The sequence below is a fragment of the Sinocyclocheilus anshuiensis genome, unplaced genomic scaffold, assembly GCF_001515605.1.
Source record: "Sinocyclocheilus anshuiensis isolate Anshui unplaced genomic scaffold, SAMN03320099.WGS_v1.1 scaffold743, whole genome shotgun sequence".
Taxonomy (NCBI): domain Eukaryota; kingdom Metazoa; phylum Chordata; class Actinopteri; order Cypriniformes; family Cyprinidae; genus Sinocyclocheilus; species Sinocyclocheilus anshuiensis.
Window position 1 is genome coordinate 473,814 of NW_015552601.1, and position 27,449 is coordinate 501,262.

Below are 27,449 nucleotides of genomic sequence, written 5' to 3' on the forward strand. Positions count from 1 at the left end.
GTTCAGCAGCCGGCCGTATTCAGGAGGACTCCGATGGATGAGCTGAGTCTCGGAGCTGGTCTTTGGGATCACAATGCTGCGGTCCAGATCTGGTGTTCTTGTTCCTCGTGGCCCGAACACATTCAGGTCTTTGAAGCACTCGGTCTCTATCATCTAAATGAATTTTATAAAAGCATATATGTGACCCAAAACCAGTCGTAAAGGTCAGTTTTTTGAAATTGAGATTTATGCATCATCTGAAAGCTGAATAAATAAGCTTTCCATTGATGTATGGTAGGACAGGACAATTTTTGGCCGAGATATTTTAAAATCTGGAATCTGAGGGTGCAAAAAATCTAAATATTGAGAAAATCGCCTTTAAAGTTGTCTAAATGAAGCCCTTAGCAATGCATATTACTAATCAAAAATTCAGTTTTTATATATTTACGGTACAAAATTTACTAAATATTTTCATGGAACATAATCTTTACTTAATATCCTAATGATTTTTGGCATAAAAGAAAAATGTATAATTTTGACCCATACAATGTATTGTTGGCTATTGCTACAAATATACCTGTGCTACTACTGGTTTTGTGCTCCAGGGTCACATATGAAACATTGAGCATAAATTGTCCTTCTTACTCTGATGTTTCTTCCTTACCTCATTCTGCCAGGGCACAGGCACGCTTCCCGTGTTAAACTTGCTGTAGAAATTTTCATCGACCTCACCGAGGCTCACTCCTTTAACCGTTGAGAACTGATCGATGTCCAGGACGTCTGCGCAGTAAACGGCTCTCGGCTGGTGGAGAGAATAACGTCACAGGATTGTTTTCAGGTGAAAAACCAGCATTCACGGCAGGAAGAAAAGGTGGCGGCACGCGGCACCCATAGGTTATCATTCTGCCTTTATGCAGAATAAAATGAAATTAAAAAATAAAAATAAAAACTGTAAAAATAAAAAGTAAAACATCTGGCCATATTATATTAATGCTAATTTTGTTTTACCTAATTTGAAGTTCCTGCTCAAAAATGACTGGCCTTTTAAAAATAGCTTGTAAATCTCTCATCATGCTCAATTATCATCAAATCTTGAATTCAGTATGTTTGTCAACTTGGTTTTCTTCCAATTAGCACAGGTTTTGCATTTCTTTTTGGAACTGATTGATCATAAGCCTCATTTATATGAGCTCATGCATCTAATTTTTGAATGAAAAAAAGCATTATTTGCGGATAATTTTGGCAATGTTCTCTCATAAACTGAGATGCATAAGCTCAGATCAATGAGGCCTACGATTAACCAGTTCCAATAAGAAATACAAAACCTATTAACTGAAAGAAAAGAAGTTGGCAAATAGATCGAATCCAATATTTGGTAATAATATGACATAATGAGAAATTGATTACTAAATAATTAATAATAAAATTAATAACATAATTAATAAACTATTTATGTATTTATTATTATTTTATTACAATTTTTTTGTAGGCAGGTCATTTTTGAGCAGGAACACTGAGTGTGACAAGGTGGGGGGAAAAAATCCCCAAAAAGTTATCAATTGTTGTTTTGTTTTTTTTTGGGGTGGGGGGGGGGGAGTTGTTACCCTGTTTGAGCAAAGTCAGTAAGTTTTAGTCCAATGTGAAAACACAAATTAGCATTTTTGGGAAGAAGAAAATCCTTAAAACTCAATATGAGGGTTAATTATTATGGAAATTGAGCAAAATTTAATGGCTCTAAAATAGGCTTAATTTTTCTTAATATATACACTTTCGTTCAAAAGTTTTGAGTCAGTATGTTTTTTTTAATTTTTTGAAGAAATTAATACTTCTATTCGTCAAGGATGCATTTAATTGATCACAAGTGACAGTAAAGACATTGATAATGTTACAAAAGATTTATATTTCAGTTAAATGCTGTTCTTTTGAACTTTATAATCATCGAAGAATCCTGAAAACTAAAATGTGGGGCTGGGTATCGTTCAAACATTTTCGATACCGATACCTTGACTTCGATACCGGTTCCTGAACGAAATTTTTTTTCGATACCAATTTTATGGAATCAATTTTAACAAGATTACATTATCTAAAAAAAATAATTGGTTTTATTTTATAGCTTGTTGATGTTTATACAGACTCAAAGACTCATCTCCTGAGCCACTGCACAAAGGAACAAAATGTAACCAACAGAATAAATCAGTGTAAATAGTTTTAATAAAGCTCAAATAGTCTTCGTTTTACACATCTGTTAGCTACATTTACACGAGTGCGTGTTTGTTTTAAAACGCACAGCTCAGACAGAATCATGATTTCTATTTAATTTCCACTGATTTACTGATGAGCATTAGCAGCTTCCAGCACTGTCTGCTTGTGTTCTCTCTTCCATGATCGCTGCTCTGACTCAGAGTCAGAGGTAATAACATATTTAATTTCAGCAACATTACATGGCCAAAACACACATTAGACGGCAATCGGAAGTTATTACAAACACTCGATGGTGGTTTAAAGTGAGTTTTGAGTAAAAGCGGAATATAAATCTTATTTATTGTCTTATGAAGCATGATGATACAGTGTGCATGAATGGTCACATAACACGCGCTTTTGGTCATGTAGTATGAACGAACATCTGCATATGATCGGAACTCCACGCAGCTCCCGTGCTACTCTCCATTGGAAATGAATGACCGGTCTGTCGTTTGTCGGAGATAGTGGAAAGCCGGCTTGAAACGCAGTGGAAACGCCAGTATGACGAGGATCGTTTTCATTTTAAACCAAAAACGCACCAGTGTAAATGTAGCCTTACATCTAAGGGGGCTAGGACGCATTCACACTACAGCCTCACGTGTGCGCCACATCTCTGAGTGTAACCGGTGACGCGGACCGACTGTGCAGACCGATCGATGTATAACATTACCACAAGAGCTATAGAGAGCAGACTGTTCCGTACGCTTTCAAATCGCTCTCGCGGATGTCAAACACTGATCGATCTGCGCCGCGCCGCGCCGCTTCTAGTCGAACCAAAGTCCTTTTAAGACAAGTCATGTCACTCGGCGGCCATCTTTGAAACGCCTCTCGGGCATGCAAATGCAGCTCCTATCACTTTTGCCTTGTCCAAATACACACACTATTCGAGATAGTGTGGATTTAGTGTGTGTTAAGGGCACTGCGCTTTGGCGTTATTAAGATCTGGGACAGTCTTGCGCACTTACTTCCTGTCGCACGCACATGCTCTCAAATGGCCAAGACCGCAAGTGTGGGTATTTGGACAAGGCATTTGAATGGGGAAACATCAAATTCTCCAAAACCGTTTACTAAGCTTACGATTACATTTTATATTTGAAATCACTAATGAAATCTGACAATAACTGTGTCATAAATGTTGTTTCTTTTGCTCAAATAGCGTTATAAAAAGCTTATTTTTCAGGCTAGATCAGTCAGTGCGCATGCGCAGTCATAAGCGCACATCTCAGAGCGCTGACTGTTCCTATAGCAACCGGGACGCTTCTAACGGCAGCTGCAGTGACGCGCTGACTTTACCGATTAGCAATTGGCTCTTTTATTCAGAAGGCGGGGATTCCTGCGATTGAGTGATCATATTGAGCTTGCATTTTTCCCCATTCAAAACTATACTAGTGACACGTCTTGGGTATTCTATAGTCTTTGGTCGAACACACCTAGTGCTGCAGGCTTATTGGCTCACTGACGTTGATGAGATTAACCCCTTAGGTATCGAGGCAATTTGGTCGGTGCCTAAAAAAGTATCAAACTCGATACCCAGCCCTACTAAAATGTATCAGTTTCCAAAAGATATGAAGCAGCACAGCTGTGTTCAACATTAATAATAATCAGAAATGTCACTCACGTCGGGAACAAAGGGTGGCGGCATCATTCCTGCCTCAAGCCTCGTAAAATTGATGTCCTTAAAGAACACGTGACCTTTGATGACCTCTGATCCTCGCCCATATTTGCAGCCCAATCTCTCCTTTGGGTTTTTAGCCAGGAGCTAAATCATAAAACAATTTGAAATATTTATAGTATTCTTTTTAAATAGAAAGTAAGACCTAATCAGACCGAGTGGTAGATTAGATCAGATCAGATCAGTGAAATCAGAGGAGGATTGTACTGATTCAACAGTGCATAAAATGCAGCCTCACACTTTTGCAGATGTATTTGGTGTCCTCGTCAAACTTCTTCCCGTAATTCTCGATCATCTCCAGAACTCGTCTTTCCATCTCCTGTCTCGGCAGTCGTTCCTTGTGTTTGCGGAACGGAGGATTTCCGTCCGTCATCTCGTAAATTAGACACCCGAGTCCCCACCAGTCCACACTTACACTATAGTATGTGTTTGTAATGACTTCTGGTGCTAAAGATGTGAAAAATAAGTTAATTATTTTGCATTAAGAAAATTAAATCGAATGATTTTAAGAGTTTTTTAATTATTGTGACATTAATGATAATTAAACATATTTGCTCCTAGTTATCATTACTTTAATGTCATGCAAATCTTGATGGTCCTAAAAATTGATTTATTTTTGAAAGAAACAATATTTACGTTCAGCAAGGTTGCATTAAATTGATCAAAAGTGGCAGTAAAGGCATTTATAATGTTTCAAAAGATTCTATTTCAAATAAATGCTGTTCTATTGAACTTTCTATTCATCAAAGAATCCTGAAAAATAAAATGCATCACGGCTTCCACAAAAATATTGGGCAGCACAACTGTTTTCAACATTGACAATAATCAGAAATGTTTCTTGAGCAGCAAATCAGCATATTAGAATGATTTCTGAAGATCATGTGACACTGAAGACTGGAGTAATGATGCTGAAAATTCAGCTTTGATCACAGCAATATATAAAATGTTAACCTATATTAAAATAAAGAATAGTTATTTGAAATTGTAATAATATTTTACTATCACTGTTTTACTGTATTTTTATCAAATAAATGCAGCATTGGTGAGCAGTAGAGACTTTGTGCAAAAATAGAATATATCATTTTTTGTGTCAGGTATAATTTACTAAGATGATTTTCATACCCATGTATCCCACTGTTCCCACTCTGCCCTTCACAAGTTTTTCTTCTGGCAAGATTATGGCTAGTCCTAAATCAGAGATCCTAATGTGACCTGTCAGAAAACAGGGACAGATGGCAAAATTATGATTAACACCACATCATCTAACAGGAAAAAAAAAAAAAAAGGCGGGAGTTTCAGTTTTTTAATCTTTCTAGGCTAAGAACTATTTCCCTGATCCAGACTTCCTTACTAAATACCTGGAAGGAAAAGGTCCTGATAACAGTTCTGTACAACATGTGGCCAAGAAAGTCGTTATTTTTGTTTTCTTTGCGCTTTCTTGGGCTACTTTAACGATGTTCTTACTACGTTTCTGGTCCTTGAACATGATAGTTCTATTGCTGTCTATGGGAGGGTCAGAAAACTCTCGGATTTCATCAAAAATATCTTAATTTGTGTTCCGAAGATGAACGAAGGTCTTAAGGGTTTGGAACGACACGAGGGCGAGTAATTAATGACGGAATTTTCATTTTTGGGTGAACTATCCCTTTAACTATGAAAGCTTGTTTATTATTATTTCCATGCCATGGAATAAAAAAAAATTAAAAAGGTAATTGCGACTTTTTTATTTCATAATTCAGAGTTTTTTTCTTCTGAAAAAAAAAATCTGAATTTATATCTTACAATATTTTTTATATCTTATGTTTTTCTTGCAATTTAGAATTGTGAGAAATTGACTTACCATTGCAAAAAAAAAATTTGGATTGTGAGATAAAAAGCAATTACCTTTTTACCTTTTTTTTATTTGTGATGAGATAAAAAAGGCAGTTATCTTTTTTATTTTTTATTCCCTGTTGGAAACAGTTAAGTCCATACTTAACAATGTCAACAACATTTGGCAAAGACCCTTCAGTATTTAAGCACAGAAACACACACTTGATCTCATGCAACAACATTTGCTTTTGACTTTTTTAAGGTCATTGTATCTAAAAGTCGGATCAGAATTTTATGCAACAGGTTAATAATGTCAAACGCAACAAACGTTCAAACTGACATGCCCTGAAGTGCTTTCATTTCCTCATTTATGATAATGAAACTAATTTTGGAGAAGTGTTTCCTGGTTGATGCCAAAAATAGAAAGTTTAAGGAAATTGTAGATCCTGAAGGGAATGTTACAAAGCTTGAATGGGCAGTTAACATCTTTTGTTTTTATGGGGAAGTTTACATACCATTATCATCCAGCAGAATGTTTTCTGGCTTTAAATCCCTGATAGAAACGAAACAAAACATGTAACTATGAGACAGGCTCAATCTGTTTGGTTCTTCCTCACAGGTAGATTTCTGGAAACTATGTCAACTGCGTCCAGCACATTAAAAGTCACGCGACAGCTCTCAGTTTTATGACCTACCTATAAACAATAGACTTTTTATGAAGATGGCTCAAGCCGCACAGGATCTCAGCAGCATAAAACTCTACTCTTTCTTTGTTGAGCCCCTCGGTGCCCATGTTATAGATGTGAAACCTCAGGTCTCCTCCGTTCATCAGCGTCAGCACCAGGCAAAGATCTTCTTTCGTCTCGTAAGCGTATGCTAAACTGACCTGACACATTCAGACAAACACACAGACGGCAAAATCACAAAACAGCTCCTAGTTCATTACGAAATAAAAAAAGAGAACAAGAATAACAAAAATAAAAGAATTAGAACAATTGCTTACAGAAATAGATTTTTACTACTACAAAAATATATATTTTTTTATTTTTTTTTACCTAATTCTCAAATTCTCTTTACTGTAATACACACACACGTGCAGGTGTGTGTGTGTGTGTGTGTGTGTAAATGTTAAACTGTATAGATATATATATGTGTGTGTTTGTGTGTGTGTATATATACAGTATATATATATACATACACACCACACACACACACATTTATAGTCTTCATTCTTAATTACTACTATACGTATATATTCTATATTTTTATGTGTCTACATTCTTTTAGGTCTATATTTTTCATACATTGTGTAAGTTACAATAAAAATTCTATAAAAATAACTTACATATAAATATAAACACAATAACTTACATATACATATAAAAGCTATATAAAATAGCTGTATGTATACACACAATTTATTATTATACAGTATGTGTATGAAATTAAGACTTTTAAAGAATTTTATAGTAACTTCTGTATATATGTTTTAAATATATTTATAAGATCTTCTTTCTCTGATTTCGGAGTGAAATCTGACCTGAACCTGTTTTGTGAGATTCAACGAAGCAGAAAAAGTAATTTAAGCATAAACATTTACGTCAAAAACCTGAGACTTGGTTACTGATAATAACCATAAATCTCACCACAAATCTGCTGTTGACCCGTTCTAGAATCTGTTTCTCGTTGAGGGCCATGGCTTCTCCTCTCTGCTTCTTAATGCGCTTCTTCTCCAGTTTCTTACACGCGTACATTTTGCCTGATGCTCGGGACTGATACGCACACACCTGGAACCAGAGGCGTTATGCTTTTCTCTTTATTTCTATTAGAAGCTTCTGTGGGTATGATTATCTTCTCCACTATAAAAGAATGGCTACCAGATTTGGTCTCACCTCTCCAAACCCACCCTTTCCCAAAACACGGTACTCTCGAAATATGTCTCGTGTGATCGGGCGTCTGCAGGGTTGAAAGAGATGTCATAGTCTATTCAAAACATTTCCTGAAGGAAACAGCATTGCTTGTGATACTTTAATAATGAATAGTTAATGATGAAAAATTTAAATTTGCTGAAAGTTTACTTAGGCCATCCAAGATGTACAGTAGATGAGTTTGTTTCTTCATCAGATTTGAAGAAATGCAGCATTCCATCACTTGCTCAGCAATGGATCCTCTGCAGTGAATGGGTGCCGTCAGAATGAGAGCTGATAAAAACATCACAATAATCCACAAGTAATCCACACCACTCCAGTCCATCAGTTAACATCTGGAGAAGACAAAAGCTGCATGTCTGTAAGAAACAAATCCATCATTAAGATGTTTTTAACTTCATACTGTTGCTTCTGGCTAAAATACGAGTCCATAACGCTTCCTGCAGTGAAAAACCCCATCTCTGTCACGTACGCTACTGTGAGGGAGCGAGGAACGAGGAGACGTGGAGTAGACTTCAAACAAAGATACTTTAACATCCAATGGAACTAGGAACACACACGTAGCGGGAAAAGATGAACATTCAATATCGGACGAAGAACTCAGAACAGGAGACACTTTAAATACACATGACATGACGAGGAGATGATGAGGAACACCTGAAATCAATAAACATAATCAAACATGAGGGAAAACTGGGTCATGGAGCACGTGGGGGAGGAGAACACGAGACACAGGACTGACAATCTCCTGTTGTCTTTCACATTAAAATCCTCCCACATATTTGTTTAGAGCTGTTTTGGCTTGTAAACGGTGCTTGGTCTGAGCAGATTTCTCTCCTGATTCAGACAAGATGACTTTTTCACTGGTTAAAGCATTATTATGGATTATAGACTCATATTTTAGCCAGAAGCAAGCGTCTCGATGGATTTGTTTCTTACAAACATGCATCTTTTGGCTTCTCAAGACATTAACTGATGGACTGGAGTGGTGTGGATTACTCGTGGATTATTGTGATGTTTTTATCAGCTGTTTGGACTCTCATTCTGACGGCACCCATTCACTGCAGAGCATCCATTGCTGAGCAAGAGATGCAATGCTACATTTCTCCAAATCTGATGAAGAAACAAACTCATCTACATCTTGGATGGTCAGAGGGTGAGCACATTTTCAGCAAATGTTCATTTTTGGGTGAACTATTCCTTTAAAACAATTCACACTAACCTCTCCACCATCTTCCACTGCAGGAATCGGTCAAAGTACATGCTCTTCTGGTACTCTGCAAATGGAGCTCCACTCAGATACTCATGAAGTGCCCTGCAAGATCCAATTGCATGTCACATCAGTGCTCACAGACACACACGTACAGATGCATTGATAACCAAACTTGATGAAACTGACTTTTGGCAGCTGCTGAATATATTTTCACTGCACTTCTCAAGTTCCCAGTCTACAATCGCACGCACCCTAGAGAACTAAAAGCACACACATGAGCGAGAAAACACCTTCCTTCAGGTGAAACAGTCATCTAGCCCCTTTACGTGTAGTTTTTTACAACCCTTTACAAGTTAGTGACATTTTCTGCAATAACTGCAATATTGAGTTTTGATTATCAGATTGGAAATGAGGCGAAAAGAATAAATGAATGTTTAAAAACCTGTGAGGTGAGATATTTGTTGATGAGTTCTTTTCCAAAGTTCTTTCTCTTGTCATCCGGTGTGACCTCATATTCCGCCTGAAAGAGTAAAAACATTTATTCACTAATATTAACCAATTGCATTTCACAAAATGTAAAATAGATAATCCAGGTCATGTAAACTTTCATATACACTGAAATCAATCTGATGTATGATTCTTTTTCACTCAGAAATTGCAAGTAAATTTCACAAATAATTGTAACAAGCAGAATGTTGTTATAAATGTGTAACAGATGTACTGAGTAATATTAATTAACTTCATGTACTTACTATATGGTTAGGGTTAGAATTAGGGTTTGGCTTAGGGTTATTTGCATGTAATTATGCATAATTGTTATTATAGTAAGTACACGTAACGTCAACGTGTAACAAGGACACCTTAAAATAAAGTGTTACCGTATTTTCTTGTAAAATGTATTCCAATATTCTTTCTTTTGAAAGATTGAAAAATCATCCGGAGCTGATCGCGTCCGCTCTAGTCAGTGCTTGTGTTGGGATTATATACCAGCACGTTTCTGAACCGTCCCAGAAGCGGCTCTCCAAGGTGTTTATACAGCGATCTGTCATGCCACATCAAAGACTGTCAAAACGCCATTTATTATTTGAATTTCCGGAGGAAAAAAAAAAGAAAACTGTATTCGTTCGGTTCACATGCGTACCGAACCGAAAGACACGTACCGAAACGGTTCGGTACGAATACGTGTACCGTTACACTCCTAATATATATATATATATATATATATATGTGTGTGTGTGTTTTGCCATATATTGCTCTTGAACTTGAACTCCAACTTGACATTTCATTTTACATGACTTTCATTCAAGCACAAACAAAAGACTCTATAGTTACATTTAAGGGTTTTAACACTTCAAGTTCAACACTACAAGTTCACTTTTCAAAGAACCAACTAACACTAAGTTACAATGCAAATATGTACGTTTTAAATTTTTCACTTTAAACTCTCAAGCTTCTCTTTTGGTATAATATTGGTGAAATGCAGTCCACAAAAATGTTAGAAATGACATGAATGTGCATGTTTGCATGCTTGCAGAGATGGAGTTCATGAGCAGCGTGAGCCGCTCTGAAAACATCATATTATAAGCCGCACGCGTGTAAATGAACACAGTGCCACTCTTCACTCTGAAACATGCAGTGCAACTGACTATGTAGTGATTTGATGGAATATATCACTATTTCAGGTCTATTTTGTTGAATTGTGCAGCTTCGATTTTTTATTTTTAATGTTGCATGCGATTTATTGATTTATTAGCTTCACATCAATTCACAGAGTCCATTTCAGAAGCCTGGTATCAGACAAAAGATCATACCGTTTCATCCAACAGGTTGATGCAGTGCTGCAGATCAGATTTAGTTGCACAGAAAAGACGGAAGAGTTGTTTTCCGATGGGCTGTTTGACACACAGACTGTAATAATCTTGCTCTGAAGGACAGAAAATAACACAGTGCATTCATGCAATTAATCGCAAATATATTATTGCAGCTTAAAAACAACAATCAGGACATTATCTAACATTACTAATTTGTAGTATTGATAATTTGATGTTTTCCCAAAGTTATGGTGTATTTGTGACCCTGGAGCACAAAAGCAGTGTTAAGTCGCTGGGGTATATTTGTAGCAATAGCCAACAATACATTGTATGGGTCAAAATTATAAATGTTTATTTTATGCCAAAAATCATTAGGATATTAATTAAAGATCATGTTCCATGAAGATATTTTGTAAATTTCCTACTGTAAATATATATATATATAAAAAACTTAATTTATGTAGTAAATATGCATTGCTAAGAACTTAATTTGGACAACCTTAAAGTCGATTTTCTCAATATTTCGATTTTTTTGCACCCTCAGATTCCAGATTTTCAAATAGTTGTGTCTCAGCCAAATATTGTCCGATCCTAACAAACCACATATCAATGGAAAGCTTATTTATTAAGCTTATTTAACTTATCTGGTTTTTCCAGGGTCACATATTTACACCACAGGATCTGTGGCACTGTATATAAACTCCACTGCAAAGAATTAAAACACTGTAAAAACTAAACTTGAACTTCTTCTCACCGATGCTTTTCTCTAGCTCTGTGCACTCGTTTATGTGCGGGAAACGCAGAAATTCCTTCCATTTTCGACTCCTTCCTTTGCGGTTCCCACCGTTGCCTACTGCACAATAGAAGAGAGAGAGAAACCAAAAAAGACTTTCCCAGCTGAATATAATATGAGAGCCTGCAAAGAACTTCTGATTCTAGTGCTTTAAGGAATCAATTTCAGAATGATTTGTCCATTATGTGTCGTTCCAAAGTAAAAAAGACATTTAGATATCATGAAATAACACAGCAATTGTGTTTCCATGAAATATTACAAATTAAATAAGTACATTTAATGATTGATTTTATTGATTTTATTTATTCGTCCATAAATGTGCTTTTCATTATAGGATTATTATACTTAACTAAAACAAAAACATTATTGAGAATAAAATAAACATTAACTAAACTAAAATAAATGTACAATAAATACTATTATGATGTAAACATATGTGAGTGCATGTAAAAAAAAAATGAAAATAAAACTTGAAATAAATTACTAAATTAACTATAAATAAATAAACATGAGAGAAACACACAGCAAAAATACTCAAATTAAAATATCAAAATAAATGATTTAATTTGTGAATTAATTTTTTTTATGTAATAATCTCTTTTAGAATACTTAACTGTGCATCCTTCAAAATTTTCAGAAATACCAAAATGACACCTCCCTAAAAATAGATTAATGAATAATAATATTTATGTTTATTATTCTAAGTACTTCAGATGGTGACTTTTGGTGTTTTGGACCTGCAATACACTTATAGTCATTATAGAAATGTTTGTTTTGGAAACATAGATGCTTTATTAATCACACGTGTGTGTGTGTGTGCGTGCGCATGTGTGTGTGTGTGTGTTTTGTTTGAATGACGGTTTGTTGACAGCAAAACTGAAAAGAATCCACGGCATCCTGTACTATATGAGCCTGTGCTAAAAATAGCAGTGGGAATGAATCTGTAGGAACTGTGTAGATATCAGATATGAGAGGACACACCTTACGGACTCCTTCACCCAGACAATACTCTTCACCACACAAAAAACTACAGCTTTATTATGAGAGAAAGTGTTATCGAATGACTTGTACCTGTTCACTCGAGCAGTTAGTGCCGAAGAACTGTTTGTAAAGTTGACAAGACAGGTTTTGCATATTTGGAAACAGCAACTGAATCTATTTTTAGCGCTCAGATTAGTTGCTGACAGGCCTTTAACCGCAGCGAAAGAAGTCAGACCTGTTTGTGATGCAAGGCACGTATGACGGCAAAGGCATTGTGCTTTGAAGCGTCCAAATGAGACATTAAACATAAAACGTGCTTATGTCGACACTTAATGAAAACAAAAAGATTTTAGGTTAGAGTTCATATGAATGTAAGGGGAAAGTATATCTTATAGGTCCTGCACACTGTGAAAAATTATTTGTGTGAAGTAAAACAGATTATTAGAGTATGATTTCAAAGAAAATACTATTTTCTATTTCAAAATGTCATAATTCAGTGTGTTACTTTTCATTTCTTTGTAATTAAAAGTAAAATTTACTTGCAATCTTTGAGTAAAAACTGTTTCTGCATCAAATAGTTTTTATTATTTTGATCACAATCTTGTCTTCAGTAGTTCATGTTTAAAGAACTGCAGTGTTAAAAGCACTTATAGTCTCATAAAAGTATAGTAATTGTAAAATAATCAGCAGAATAGTGTTTGAAATTGTTTGAAATGTTACACCGCAGGACATGTCGACTACCCAAAAGTATTTTGGCTACCCATAAAATGTTATTTTTATTTTTATTGAAATTTGAATGAATTTCCCCTTCACTGTAAACAATGATTTTTCAAAGATGTAAGTAAAACAAAGAGTATCAGCGTACATTTTTACAATAACATACTATTTCAGTCTCTCTACTTCGAAATCTCATCTTTAATTCAATGCTGTTTATTTGTAATTAATTGTAAAATTAACTCATTTTTTTAGCGTACACAAACAAATTTGGTGTAGAAACCATTTTAATTTAGAAATTGTTTGTAAATTTCACAAACAATTACAAATAAATGGCAAGCAAAAAACACTGAATTAAACATGAAATCTTAAAGTAAAAAACTGAAATAGTATTTTTAATATTGAAAAATATTTTTACCGCTTACAATCTGTTAAAACACATTTAAAAATGTTTTAGCACAGCATATTTTTTATACTGATTTAATGTACATTGTTCCTAAAAAATCCATCTCTTGATCAAATGTAGAAAAAACATGCAGGCAAATAAATATTGTTACCTTCTCGTGCTTTTATGAGAGCACAGTTTGCCACCATTGACTCAATCTCCATCTCTGCAGCTGATGAAAGTCAACCAAGTTGGGATTTCTGCATTTACAACTGATTTTTTTCCTAAAGCGCACTGAATTATTGCATATTTAGACAGGCAATTATTCATGCACTCATTTCTAAAGATAACCTAACCTCCCCTGTGTGCTTTAGTAATGTGCATGCTGCCAGACTGAAGCCTTCAGTGCCAATGAGAACTCAACTTTCTTGTTCTGCTTTCATCTGCTGCGTCGCCCGATCTTGTTCACCTGTACAGGTGAAGACTCAGATGTGTCACCGGCAGAAAAAGTGACGTTACAGTTTCAGGGATTTAGTTTAACAGCAGGAGGAGATCTCATTTAAACTGGCATGAAAAGACATGCTTGTGTTTACAAAGCCTTTTTATGATAAATGTAATCCAATGAATTGCATATTGTGGCATGACTTTCATAATTATGCATCATAAATTCTGAACAGAAACAAGACCATTCATATTACATGTGCAACATTTTCTTAAAAAAGTAAATGTATCACGCTAGTTTCACTTCAACACTATAAGTTTGGAAACTGTGTTTAACAAGTAACTGGCGCCACCATCTGCTCGATTATTGTTAAACAGATAGACGTATGATGTAGAATTACAAGAAAACCTGTATGCTTTAAATAATCTTATTTTCCTAAAGATTTTTGTTCTAAATAGACAATATTGATCTTTAATTTAAGTCAAATCAATGCACTAACTGAAGATGATTCTGACAATTTGCATAATCTTAATACGTTTAAAAAAAAAATGTATTTATCACATACAGTCAGTTCACCCAGTATGTTTTCGAAAAAATAATAAATTACAACTAAATATGTGTATTGTTAATACATCTTAATGAATTCTCAGGTAATTAAACCCATTGGAATACAGTATTTCGACGTTAACCAGCTCGCTCCAAGCAGCCAATCCGGTGCCCTGCTCGCCGTGCGTTTCAGACGCGTCAGCCAATCAGAGCGAACCAGCAGGAATACGCTCACGCCATTGGTTCGCGACGTCAATCCGGGCTCCGTCGTAAAGCCAGTTCAGTAGCCGAAAGGTACCAAGATGGCGGAGGTAAGTTGGAAAACAGAGGGAGGACGTCATATTTTGGTTGTTAATTTCTCTTACCACAATACATGAGTTTGGGATTTCTATATCTGATTATATGTAATAATGTCTTATCTTTGGATAAAGGCTGGTTTTGTGGAGATACGAACGGGTTTGGCCGTCATAACGAGTGTTTGAAACGTCGATGGGGCCACTTTTAGCGTCGAGGGTTCCGATATTTGGCGTCAGATCTCACTGAGCGTCGAGCGCGCGGCGATGGTTAGTTAGTCGTGAGGCAGCTAGTTTATTTTATTTCGACCTTTTTCATATTTTTACTTATCTGTTATTCCCGTGTTTCGACTAAATACTTCTGTGTGGTTTCAGAGTGATTTTTTTTAATTGCTGCAGTAACGTTACCGGATTGATGCTGTGAAGTGACGGCATCAAACCATTTATTTATTTTCTTCCTTTTTTAAAATAAAACATGTATTATTTTATAATCCCTCATAGCTGTATTTTGTTTAGGAGACTCTGAACCTCTGAATAAACACTAAATATTGCTTTGACTTGTTAGTCACCTTCACAAACTGCTTCTGTTGTACATTCTGTGTATCATTTCCAAATATAAATTGTTAATAAAACATACAAATTGTGAGTCACTTTTATTTTTATGTTTTTTTGTGCATTTAAATATTTTTATAGTCTGAAATATTTTTTTATGTCATTAGACTGTCATGGGTGCAAAGCATATTATTAATAATATTAATGTATAAGCTACGATTCATACTCTTGTTACTTACAAATAATTATTATGGTAACGGTACTTTAAAATGAGCTTTGCTACAGTAAAACTGTGGTGATAATATTAGCTGCCACTCTCATCAAAACCAAAAAACTTAACAAAATGACTAAGACTTTGAAAACTTATTACACATTTTGAAATGCATCCCATAGTTTTGCAACCATAACAATATTTATAGTACCTGTGGAAATTTGGAAACTATGGTTACTACAGTAACCTTTTGGTAAGGGAAGTTAACCACTATTCTTCATTATATTGTAAATTCCCTAAACATCTCATGTATTTTTTTTACTTTTGCAATTTCAGGCTTCCTTGGGAAGTACAAGCCCAGGTAAATTTTCCTCTGAATTTGTTTGATAATGTCTATTTGGTAATGATAATATATGTGTGTGTGTGTGTGTGTTTTATATATATATATATATATTGTACACGATAAAAGCTCCTTGTGGTTTCTCGGTTTGTCCGATTTGAGCATCCATAAACAATGCAAAACACTGGCATTTTGAGTTTCTGCTAGTGATTTCTATGGAGAAAAATCACTTCCTGCCCTCCAGCTGCATTTCGCGCGTCATCAGAATCACGTGATTGCAAACAACCTATTGGGCCCAATTTGGACATTTTCACTTAGGGGTGTACTCACTTTTGTGGCCAGCGGTTTAGACATTAATGGCTGTGTGTTGAGTTATTTTGAGGGGACAGCAAATTTACACTGTTATACAAGCTGTACACTCACTACTTTACATTGTAGCAAAGTGTCATTTCTTCAGTGTTGTCACATGAAAAGATATAATAAAATATTTACAAAAATGTGAGGGGTGTACTCACTTCTATGAGATACTGTATATATATATTATACATAACATTGAATATATTTTTTGTAAATTTGATCTTTTCAGTTGGCTCTTTGTCATCGGAAGATCACGATTTTGACCCGACGGCAGAAATGCTGGTGCATGATTTCGATGATGAGCGTACGCTAGAGGAAGAGGAGATGAGGGAGGGCGAGTCAAGCGGGAGCTCGGAAATCGCTGATCTAGAGAAGGTTTGCTTTGATTTTTTTGTCCAACACGCATGTCGATTTCTTTTAGGGATTGTGATTATTTTTATATTGCGGCTAATAACACATATGACCAGGCTGACATTATCAAAACAAAAAGTGTGTACATTATCAGTGTATTAATATTATCCAGCACTGATGTCATCGCACACATATTGTGCGTCTGTAGATTTCTGAATTGTTTGAAGTGATAAAGCGTTGAGTTAAACGTCTGTGTCACAGGAGGGGAGCATGCCGTTGGAAGAGCTGCTGGCGTTGTACAGATATGAAGCTGCAGACAGTGCTGTCGGAGGCTCGAGTGCGGACAGTTCATCTGTAGAGCTGACCGATGAGCTGCCCGATATGACGTTAGATAAAGTAAGTCACTAAAGTATAGATAGTTGTAACGAGATCTTAAGATTTATTGTTTTATTTTTTTTTGTTCGTTCGTTTTTTTGGATGACTGGCTTCTTCAAATACACACTGTCAGTCAAATTTTTGGCTTTATAATGTGTTTTTGAAAGAAGTCTCTTCTGCTCACCAATGCTGCATTTATTTGATCGAAAATAGAGTAAAAACAGTAGTATTGTAAAATATTATTACAATTTAAGGTAACTGTTTTCTATTTGAATATAAATTAAATGTAATTGATTGATTGCTGTGATCAAAGCTGAATTTTCAGCATCAGTCTTCAGTGATCCTTCAGAAATTGCTATAATATGCTGATTTGCTGCTCAAGAAACATTTCTGATTATTATCAGTGTTGAAAACAGTTGTGCTGCCTTTTTTGTGGCATTTTATTTTTCAGGATCTTTTGATAAACAAAGTTCAAAAGAACAGCTTTTATTTGAAATAGAAATCTGTAGTAACTTTATGAATGTCTTTACTGTCACTTTTGACTTATTTAATGCATCCTTGCTTAATAAAAGTATTTAATAAAAAAAAAAAGTACTTACCCCAATGGTAATGTATCACGGTGTCCACAAAATTTAAAGCAGCACAACTGTTTTCAACATTGGTAATAATCAGAAATGTTTCTTGAGCAGCAAATCAGCATATTCTTTCAAAAACATAAAAAAAAAAAATCATGATTATTCCAAACTTTTGACCAGTTGTGTTTGTACATATATATTTTAGCTGTTCATTGACATTGTTACATGTCCTCTTTTCTCTTAACAGGAGGAAATCGCTAAAGATCTGCTCTCTGGAGACGATGAAGAAACACAATCTTCTGCCGATGACCTCACACCGTCTGTGACGTCACACGAAACCAATGATTTCTTCCCCAGGACTCTTCGCTGTAAGCACATAGACGTTGTTTACCTATGCTATCACTTACAAATGTGCAGTCTGTCCTCCAGTTTCCATTACGTCTCTGATTTTTCTGTAGCGCTCAGTTCTGTTGTTTGTTTTCCAGCAAATACGGTTTACGACGGAGACAAAGAATCTGAGGGTGAGGATGATGGTTTGAGTCCTGAAGACACTCGCAAGGTGAGGAAGATAACTTATTAGATGTTTTTTCTATGGGCTAGGCTTTGTTATTGTAGTCTAGAGTCAGATATAATAGATTATTTACAGTCTTATTCAAAGTTTGAGTTTAAAAGGGGTTGTTTCCTATCCTTTATGTGTGTCGTTCAAAGTTCAAGTTCATTTGTGTTTTCGCAGGAGATCATGGTGGGATCTGAATATCAGGCTGAAATTCCTTCTCTCACCTGTTATAATGACAACGAAAAAGGTGAGTCTTTGATATTTAAATGGAGTATGTGCAGATTTGAGTCAGTGTTTACATAATTCAGATGCTACCAATGTTAAATACAACATGAAATGGTGTAAACATTGTTTACATGCATTTCTTAGTGAATTATTCTGTGCAAAATAATGTAGGGTGAGACTTGAGTTTATTCATTGGGATTGGATATGCTGAAAAATGTCACTGAAGTTATTTTTCACCATCTGCACAGTTTTTATGCAAGTTTTATGTTTTTTGGAGATGTAGAAAAGTATTTTGATGCAGGTTTTCCTTGAATGTGTTGTACAGTGTACGCAGAGGAAGATCAGCTGCTTTGGCAGCCAGATGTCTTACCCGAGTCAAAAGTCAAAAGCTTCTTGCAGGACGCTCTGAGTGCGGATGGAAAGATGGACGGAGATGGCAAATGTTCTCTGGTCAAAGACAACGAGCAGGTGAAGATCACAGATCTGTAGTTTTACACAAAACAAACACGTTTGTTACACCTGATGGGCTGTTAATTATGTCCAGTAAATAGATTTGACTGAACACTTCATAAGCACTCATAGTGCTGTTATTAATAACACTTAACCCTGTAAAGCCTGACATCTGCAATAATGGTCAGAATTTTTTTTTAATGAACAGTTTATTGAAAATGTACACAAAATCTAAAAATATTTTTAAAAATGGCATATGTGTTTTTTTGAGCATCACATTTGATGCATCAGACTTTTATGGCTCATATAGTCTGATATAGTGAGAATATGGAGGGGAAAAAACAGCGTTTTATTCAGAGGCCCAAACTGAGCAAAAATAGGCGATTTGGTGCAGATGCTTATTTTGAAATGGCCAAAAAGTGATGAAATTCTGATGCTTGTAATGTAAATCAATGAGATCTTTATAAGAGTACAGCAGATACTTAAATAAAGTGATATAAATATCAGTCCTCACTCTTTATCTCCAATAATGTCTCATATGTAAAATGAGATTGAAATGATCCAAACATATAATGCAATGCAATCCAATGCTGATTGAGAGATGAAGAAATAAATGTTCCTCAGAAGATGTGTGGTGTTCTGGAGGCTTGTGAAGATCATTCCTCCTCTGAGGAACAGTGAAAGTAAAGCTTCTGGAAACAAACGCTCTTATTCTTACGTTTACTAAGAATCAGTAAAGATTTGACAGCAAAAAGGCACGTGAAGCACGAGCTGAAGCTGGACGTTTGTACAATTACACTAAAAGAGCTTTTACTTGCTAAAAAACTATCAATCAGACGACAGAAGGCATGCAGGAGATAGTGTGCAACAGGTTTAACAGCAAAGTTTTGGTCATGTTGATCATTTAGAGAACTTAGAAAATGTTCAGTAGGCTTTTTAGGGTTAACTAACCTGTTTGTTTTCTCCAGGCTTTATATGAGCTTTTAAAGTGTAACTATAACATCCAGGAAGCTCTTGAACGGTATTGCAGCAACCACAAGTCCTCAAAGGGTAAGTGGAAATATTGGTGTAATTATGGTTGTTTTGTTATAGTAGGCTTGTTGAGCTGCGTGTTGAAAAATAAACTTATGTAAATGTTATTATTTAGTCGAGATGCTCCCGTGGTCTGAAGACGAATGTCGAAATTTTGAACACGCTCTTCTGTTGTACGAGAAGAACTTCCACCTCATTCAGAAACACAAAGTAAGATGCCGTCTTTTCTCCTGCAGTTTTGATCCTAAACACCGTTGTCTTCAATATTTAAATGCAGTTTTGAGTCAGTATTTACATAATTCAGATGTCATTCATGTTAAATACAACATGAAATTCCATTAGGGTTGTCAAAATGGCTGAAAAACTCAATTCGAATTTTGTACTTAAATATTATCAAAATTCGAATTCTATTCAAATTTAAAATGCATAATTTCAGTTAGGGTGAAGAAAAGCTTTTGGCTTCTCTCCTGAGGCCACAAGAGGGCACATTGAGCAAAATATTACTAATGCACGTTTATTCAAATCATAAAATAACATGACTATCTGTGAAAAAAGTGCATAATGTTTAAAATAATGTTTATAAATCAATTATAATTAAGTTGCTTAAACAACTATAAACAAAACCGCATCATATGTATATGCATAGTTTAATACAAAGCACCGAAAGCCAATCACACAGAGTACTTTTTTCATTTAAAAATACAAGATGCAGTGGGATGGGGAAAAAACCCACCATAAAGTCTCGATGTATGATTTTTTCAAAGTTGCATTAATTTTACATGGCTTTCTAAACATGCGGCTCTTTTGTGCGAGACGCGAGTGCAACGGTGGTAGATGTCCCTCTAGAAAATGTGCGAAATATGCGTTCTGTGTGAACGGCTTGGTTTCAGTTTTGACGTAAACAAGATCTTCTCCGCATTGATGTTTTCTTTTCCCGCAATATTTGTAATGAACAACGCAGCAGCACCGCATCTAGTGGCTTTAACTGGATAGGCTAACAAAAACATTATAATGCAACGACACTTATCGTTCAAGAACCATCTTCAATAAGGCAAAGGCCACCCCTGGCTCCGCCCCTGCTTAAAGGGTCATGAAACCCCAGACTACTTTTTCTGAGATTTTAGCAGAGGTGTTTGTGTTGCACATCATAGAAGACAATGTTAGCATCCGATAATTTTAACTGTTGGAGAACACTGGTTAATTTTAAGCTTTTTTGCTCTATTTTCATCTTCCGGGTTTAAAATCTACATTGTGTTGACGTCACAATTTGTGACGTGGCAATAGACTAATAGTACATCGATGACGCATCCTATGAGAAGACGATGCGCTTAATTATTCACAACAGCATGTGTTGATTTGCTATGACACGTTTCAGAGTCTGTGAGATGACATTGCGCACATTAACTGAGAGAAACGTTCATGGATCGACGGAGAGTGTTTGTTTTTGCTTTGTAATAAGAGTTCGGCACAAACGCGATTCATTCACTTGGTGAGCATAACCGTTTTTACAGCTCTGTGACACAACCCGTCAAAAGGCTTATATAAACGCCAGAGAATAAGCCTTAAAAGTTCTCAGAGGTGCAACAGCGCGTTCATATATGTTTTCAATGCAGAGTGCAAATGGCTGTGCATTTATTTGTGTGTTTAACTCGATGGGAGCGAAATGAAACTGTCAGAACGCTAAGCTGTGTGTGTGTGTGTGTTGTCTGTCTCCCCTCTTCCCCCTCCTCCGCTCCGCTGCGCACCACACCCACTTTTTTAGTATTTTTTAAAACTGTGGTGAGAACTAACCAGTGCTGAAACGGGGGTTTCATGACCCTTTAACGCACACCTAAAATTCGAATGCAACGTTTTTGTTTTCGAATGTAGATTTTTATTTTAAATTCGACGAATATTCTAAAAAAAAATTGACAGCCCTAGATGCCATTAACATACTGTATACATACAAGTAAAACTTATGAATTTTCGTAATTATGATGAATATTCTTTGGAAAATAATGTAGGGTGGGTCTTTATTTTTTCCATTGGGATTTGATCGGTTTAAAAAATGTCAGGCTATAATGTCATTGAAATGATTTTCCAGAGTGTCTTTATCGTCTTACATTATCATATTTCTCCAATAATGCTTGATTATTAAGTTGCATGTAACTTATCTTTCAAGGTGAACACACGAACGGTGGCAGAATGTGTTGCGTTTTACTACATGTGGAAGAAGTCCGAGCGATTCGAATTTTTCGTCCAGCAAAACCGGTTTGGGAAGAAGAGGTTCAGTAGTTATCCTGGCGTTACGTGAGTTTCGTAATGATCTTCTGTTGAGTGGATGTTAAAATGTTCAGTGTGAATAGGGCTGGGTATCATATAAATTTGATCAATTCCGATTCCGATTCTGCTTATCGATTCTGATTCTTATTGATTCCCAGTTTCGATTCCAATGTGGTATAAAAAAAATTAAGTCAAACATTTAGTCTCTTTTTGCAAAACGTTTAATTGCTGTTGAATATTATGAACAAAAATGAGTCGGCTACATAAAAACTGGACTCGATTAAGAGCTGTTTGTGCGCAAAATAGAGCTGCACGATTCTGGATAAATTGAGACTTTTTTTTTTTTTTAATGGAGGTTGTAGTTCTATTATTAGACAAATAAACACAATCTCGTCTTAAATAACATTTTCCTAATAAAAGGCCTTAAATGCAGATTTGATGGGTCTTAAATATTTTTGGTCACATTACCGCTAAAATATCTTCAGTCTGATGGACCTAATGACTGTTTATCATTGAACAGACCGTAGTTACTGCGTCATCAGACAGAATCACAGTAATGTTAACGTTAGCAGATTACAGGTCAGATTACCTTCTTTGTGTATATAATGTTCTCAATAATAATAATAATAAATATAGGTCGAGCTACAGCTAGCTGACCACCGGCCTTCTAGTTAGTTTAAAACAATTTTATTTATTTTTTTCACTTGCCCAACAGGACAAACATCCTGATTAAAACTTTATAAGTGACAAAAAATATCCAGCGACGCATCGAAACGAAGGAATGATTCTTCTGATTTTAATACATTCAACTTAAACAGCGATTGATAATGGATAGTGTATTTCTGCTCGCGCTGCCTGTCTCTTTGTGAGATACTTCAAAACAAATGAGCATAACAGCGCACATAAAGAAACTCAAAAGAAACACACTGAGGTAAAAATTCAAAATGTGTAGTTTATTCATAACATGATATAGTTCAGTAGCATACCAAGGGAGCTATTTTGCTGAATATTCTCACGATTGCACGTTACATTGATTTTAGTTCAATAAACAAGTGACGTAGTTAGTCAAGTAGTTAAGTTACTTACATTTTAGACACAGTATTTACTGTTTTGTTCTGTTTCACCAACGAAAATAGTTCCAAACAAGGATCACAGCAGAAGTATCGCAACATTCTCCAAGCAACACTCGGTGTTTTGTTACTGAATGATTCAGCGTTTTGAATGAATCAGTTGAATGAATGACTCAATGACTCAATGACTCACTCATTACGTGACTTACCGCCACCTACTGGTAGCTTAATATGTTGAAAAGTCAGCATTTTCCCCTTTAACAAAAGCTGATAAAACACTGAAAAAATATTGTTTCAGAATTATTGTTTACACCACCAAAAATCTTGATGTGGTAGTTTTTTGGGGATATTTTATGTGGAATATTGTCTGCTGATATGAAAAGATCACTGTATATCGTAGTAATAAATATAATTTATGACAGCGATGAAATATTACATATATGTAGGCTATGTAATATAATGTGTATTTCCATTACAGGTTTAGGTCTTAAATTTCATATAAGGTGGTATTAAAAAGGTCTTAAATTTCACTTGTTCATATCTGTAGAAACCCCGTCTTGAATGATTGATTCAAAGACAAATAGCTACATTTTTAACAGCCCCTTTTCGCCACCTAAAAAAAAGATGTGCATGATAGATGGAATTGAATTTTTAATTTTACGACAAGTATCCAATTCCTGACCTTAAGTATTTGATTCTGGAATTGGAATTGATTTTCGATTCCCAGCCCTAAGTGTGAACTTGATACAAAGTATTAGAGTATTTGCTCAGTTGTCCTGAGCTTTGAAGGCTGATTCTTCTGCAGGGATCTGATGGATCGGTTGGTGGATGAGGCTGAGGGTTTGGTGGATGCTTCTGTGTGTTCCAGCAGCAGCGGCAGGATAGAGCCTCCAACCGAACAACAGCTCAACCTGCTTAACTCCATCACAGCCAGTGACCTCTCCGGTACGTTACTAAAGGTTTTTACACATGCTTTTACTTCATTACTGTTTTAATGCTTTGGTAACAGACTGTTAATGTATAAGGCAATAAGCCATTGTGTTACAGTAATGCTTAGTGTGATAATAGGGACCTTAAACTGTATTAAGGTGACTGTAATGAACTGCTTGTAGTGGCTTATTGATTTTACACATATTTAACTACAACAGCAATATAAGATGCCAGTGTTCAATAAATAAAATACAAAAAGAAAGTGATAGATTAATTTATCGGTCACTGGCTGAGCCAGTCTTTCTGCCAAAATTTCCTGACATCTATAACTTTTTATTATTGAATAAATATTGGGGGAAAAAATCTTAACTAAATATGGGAACCAAATATGCAAAGGACTTAACAATATCTGACTAAATATTGAAAAAAGAGGAATCAGCTCACATTAATTTATATTTAATCTGTATATCTGTATTTGTTCTACTGTTAGTGTTATCTGTATGCACCAAGGGTCTGAGAGTAACGCAATTTCAATTCTCTGTGTGTATGTGCTGTACATGTGGAAGAATTGACAATAAAGCAGACTTGACTTGACTTGATATATAAAAAATTATAAATGTATAACTTCTTTTTATTTTTTTAATCAAAAGTAATTACAACTATGTAATTTCTTTTGAACAAGTATTGTAAAAAAAACAAAAACAATCAGCTCACATTAATTTGGGGGTCAGTTTTTTTTTGGGGGGAAAGTAATTAATATTTTTGAGCAAGGATACATTAAACTGATCAAAAGTACCAGCAAATACATTTTTGTTTCAAATAAATGCTGTTCTTTTGAACTTTGTTTATTATAGAATCCTGAAAAAGAAAATGCATCACGGTTTCCACAAAAATATGAAGCAGCACAACTGTTTTCAACATTGTGATAATAATCAGAAATGTTTCTCGAGCAGCAAATGATATTAGAATGATTTCTGAAGGATCATGTGACACTGAAGACAGGAGTAATGATGCTGAAAATGCACAGAAATAAATTACATTTTACAACATATTCACATAGTAAACTGCTATTTTAAATTGTAATAATATTTAACATTTTCTTTCCTGTATTTTTGCACAAAAATGGTGAGCAGACGAGTCTAACCTTTACCTCTTCCTGCAGCGCTGACGAGCACGGTGGCGTCGGTGTGTAACCCCGCAGACGTCAGCTGTCTGGACTCCTACAACTTCTCCTCGCTGGACGGGCTGCACCGCGGGCCCCTGAGTCACGAAGAGCCACTCAACTACTCCAGCGACGGAGACTGCCTCAACCTGCTGGAAACCGGCTTCTACCACTCGGACCTCGGGCAGATCAGCGTGTGTGGAGAGGACTGCGAGCGGCCCCCGGCCAAGCGGCTGAAGATGGGCCTGTCGGAACCCTTCATAAACGACAACAGGAGCATGGGCGTGGATTTCGAGGGCCGCACGCACCACATCACAAGTGCCAAAATGGCGGTTTCGGTCAGTGACTTTGGCGAGGCGGGCAGCTACATGGGAGCGCACACACTACTGCAGTCGGAGTAACACGAGCGTGCATGCCAACTCTCACGGGACTAGCTGCAATTCAACTTGTGCATAGCTGCATATTCCTTTGAATATTTGCTTTATTTAGTTTTCCTGATTATATACATGTGTATATATATGTACAGATCTTTTTTTTTTTTTTACTATGACATCAGTGATGTCTAATTGTACAGACCTAAATCTTGATTTCTCAAGAGTTAATACAGCCATTTATTTTCCAGTCTTGAATTTTTTGGAAGTGTCATATAAACGTTGTCTACGTCCGAATACTGTGGAAAACTGAACTCGCATACTTGGCCCGAGGGCAAGGGGTTTTACTAAGCCATCATGACGACTGGCTGTCAGCTCAGCCTCTCCTCTGTGGTTCCCATCAGTGTTTACAGCTCAGCCTTCATCTGAAAGGCATCTACGACCCCTTCTTCGTTTCGTTACGCACCATTTTGAGCACAAGAACCTGGAAGAAGTTCAGCCTTGGGAGATTTTCTGCTATGTTGACGGACTGCAAAAACAAACCTACGAACAATTGAAAGTGGTTCTTGCAAATATATAGGCTCTAAATACAATAGAGGTATTACGACGTGTGTGATTAAAATGTTTTTTTCCTACTTCTACGCATATTTATTAGTGCTCCTCTTGCTTTAGCAGTTGGCGTTTGGCGTATTTATTGCAATGAAGACCATTGGACTGCATCATGGTCGTTTTTGTTTCCCGAAATGGTTGAGAGATACTGGCACACGTGTTCGTGTTTTTTTTGTTTTTGTTAATTTCGATATTTTGAGATCACTATTTATTGAAAAACCGTTTTGCAGGGATTTTCCCTTCAGTGACCGATTATGCAACGTTGTAAATGTTTTTTCTGGCACGGCGTTTGTTTGCTGCAAGCACTGACCTAACGTTTATCTATGCATCGAGAATCGCTTACAAATGAAACGGATCATTTCGGACCTTGTTTGCTCGTTTTTCCAGCTTTCCCGAGTTTTACTTTACACGCTCTTGTATGGCAATAATTTGTAAATATGTACAGATACCCGACATACCTTGCTGTTTTTTTCTTCCTCGGCAAACAGACTTGAACTTGAAGACTTGCTTTTGAGTCTGCGTATGCCACAAGAATGCCTTCTCGACTTTACCATTCGTTCAACGCTTTTTCTCACAACAGATTTGCTTAAGAAGAGAGTTATTTATTTATTTATTTATTCACTCAGCTGCAAGTGTGTTAGCGTTCTGTACACGAGTGAAATACGGCCGGAGACGAAGGGCTAGCTGAATGTACAGTATTATCACATCTTAGGGATTTACTGAACTCGAATGTCTCTCGGTTAAGGCAGAAGCCCGGTTTGCAGTGTTGCCTTAACCCTCATTCAAACCGTGCATGTTGAATCGACCTGGAAAATGCTTGGGAGGCGATCTATTGGACGGCTCGTGCTGTGTCTGTAAAATCGTGTTTCCTCGTACCTGCGGCCAGAATCCTCCTTTATTTTTATTTGTTTTTTTGGTCTTGACATACTTGAAGGATGCGTATTGATTGATTTAAATACAATATTCTCCAATTCAGTCCTGTAGGTTGTGCAATTCATTCCTTCTGTCCCTCCAAGAATCGAAAAGAGCTTTAGGAAATTGTGTTGGTGCAGTAATTTGTCCAAAGTTTGTATAAAAAAAAGTTAATGGCTTAAAATTGTAATGTAGTAATGGTTGTCTGCTTCAAATGTACATTGAAAAACCTTCCCTTATCCTTGGAATGTTTTATGCTTTATTTTGTTTCATATTCAATCATTCGCTTTTATGTTTTT

General features: G+C 36.0%; 1 protein-coding gene and 1 pseudogene across 1 annotated transcript; one reads left to right on the forward strand and one right to left on the reverse strand.

The window, feature by feature from the left end:
• LOC107665760 (G protein-coupled receptor kinase 5-like) overlaps positions 1-13,753 on the reverse strand; it is an 18,198-nt pseudogene extending 4,445 nt beyond the window's left edge.
• Positions 13,754-14,785: 1,032 nt separating this feature from the next.
• On the forward strand, positions 14,786-27,443 carry LOC107665797 (mesoderm induction early response protein 3-like). Its single transcript, XM_016456827.1, has 13 exons — positions 14,786-14,828; positions 15,910-15,934; positions 16,500-16,645; positions 16,883-17,017; positions 17,819-17,939; positions 18,057-18,130; positions 18,305-18,374; positions 18,678-18,820; positions 19,771-19,852; positions 19,950-20,044; positions 21,996-22,123; positions 23,972-24,111; positions 25,259-27,443. The coding sequence occupies exons 1-13, from the start codon at positions 14,820-14,822 to the stop codon at positions 25,657-25,659; spliced, it is 1,569 nt and encodes a 522-aa protein (XP_016312313.1). The 5' UTR covers positions 14,786-14,819; the 3' UTR covers positions 25,660-27,443.
• Positions 27,444-27,449: the final 6 nt, after the last annotated feature.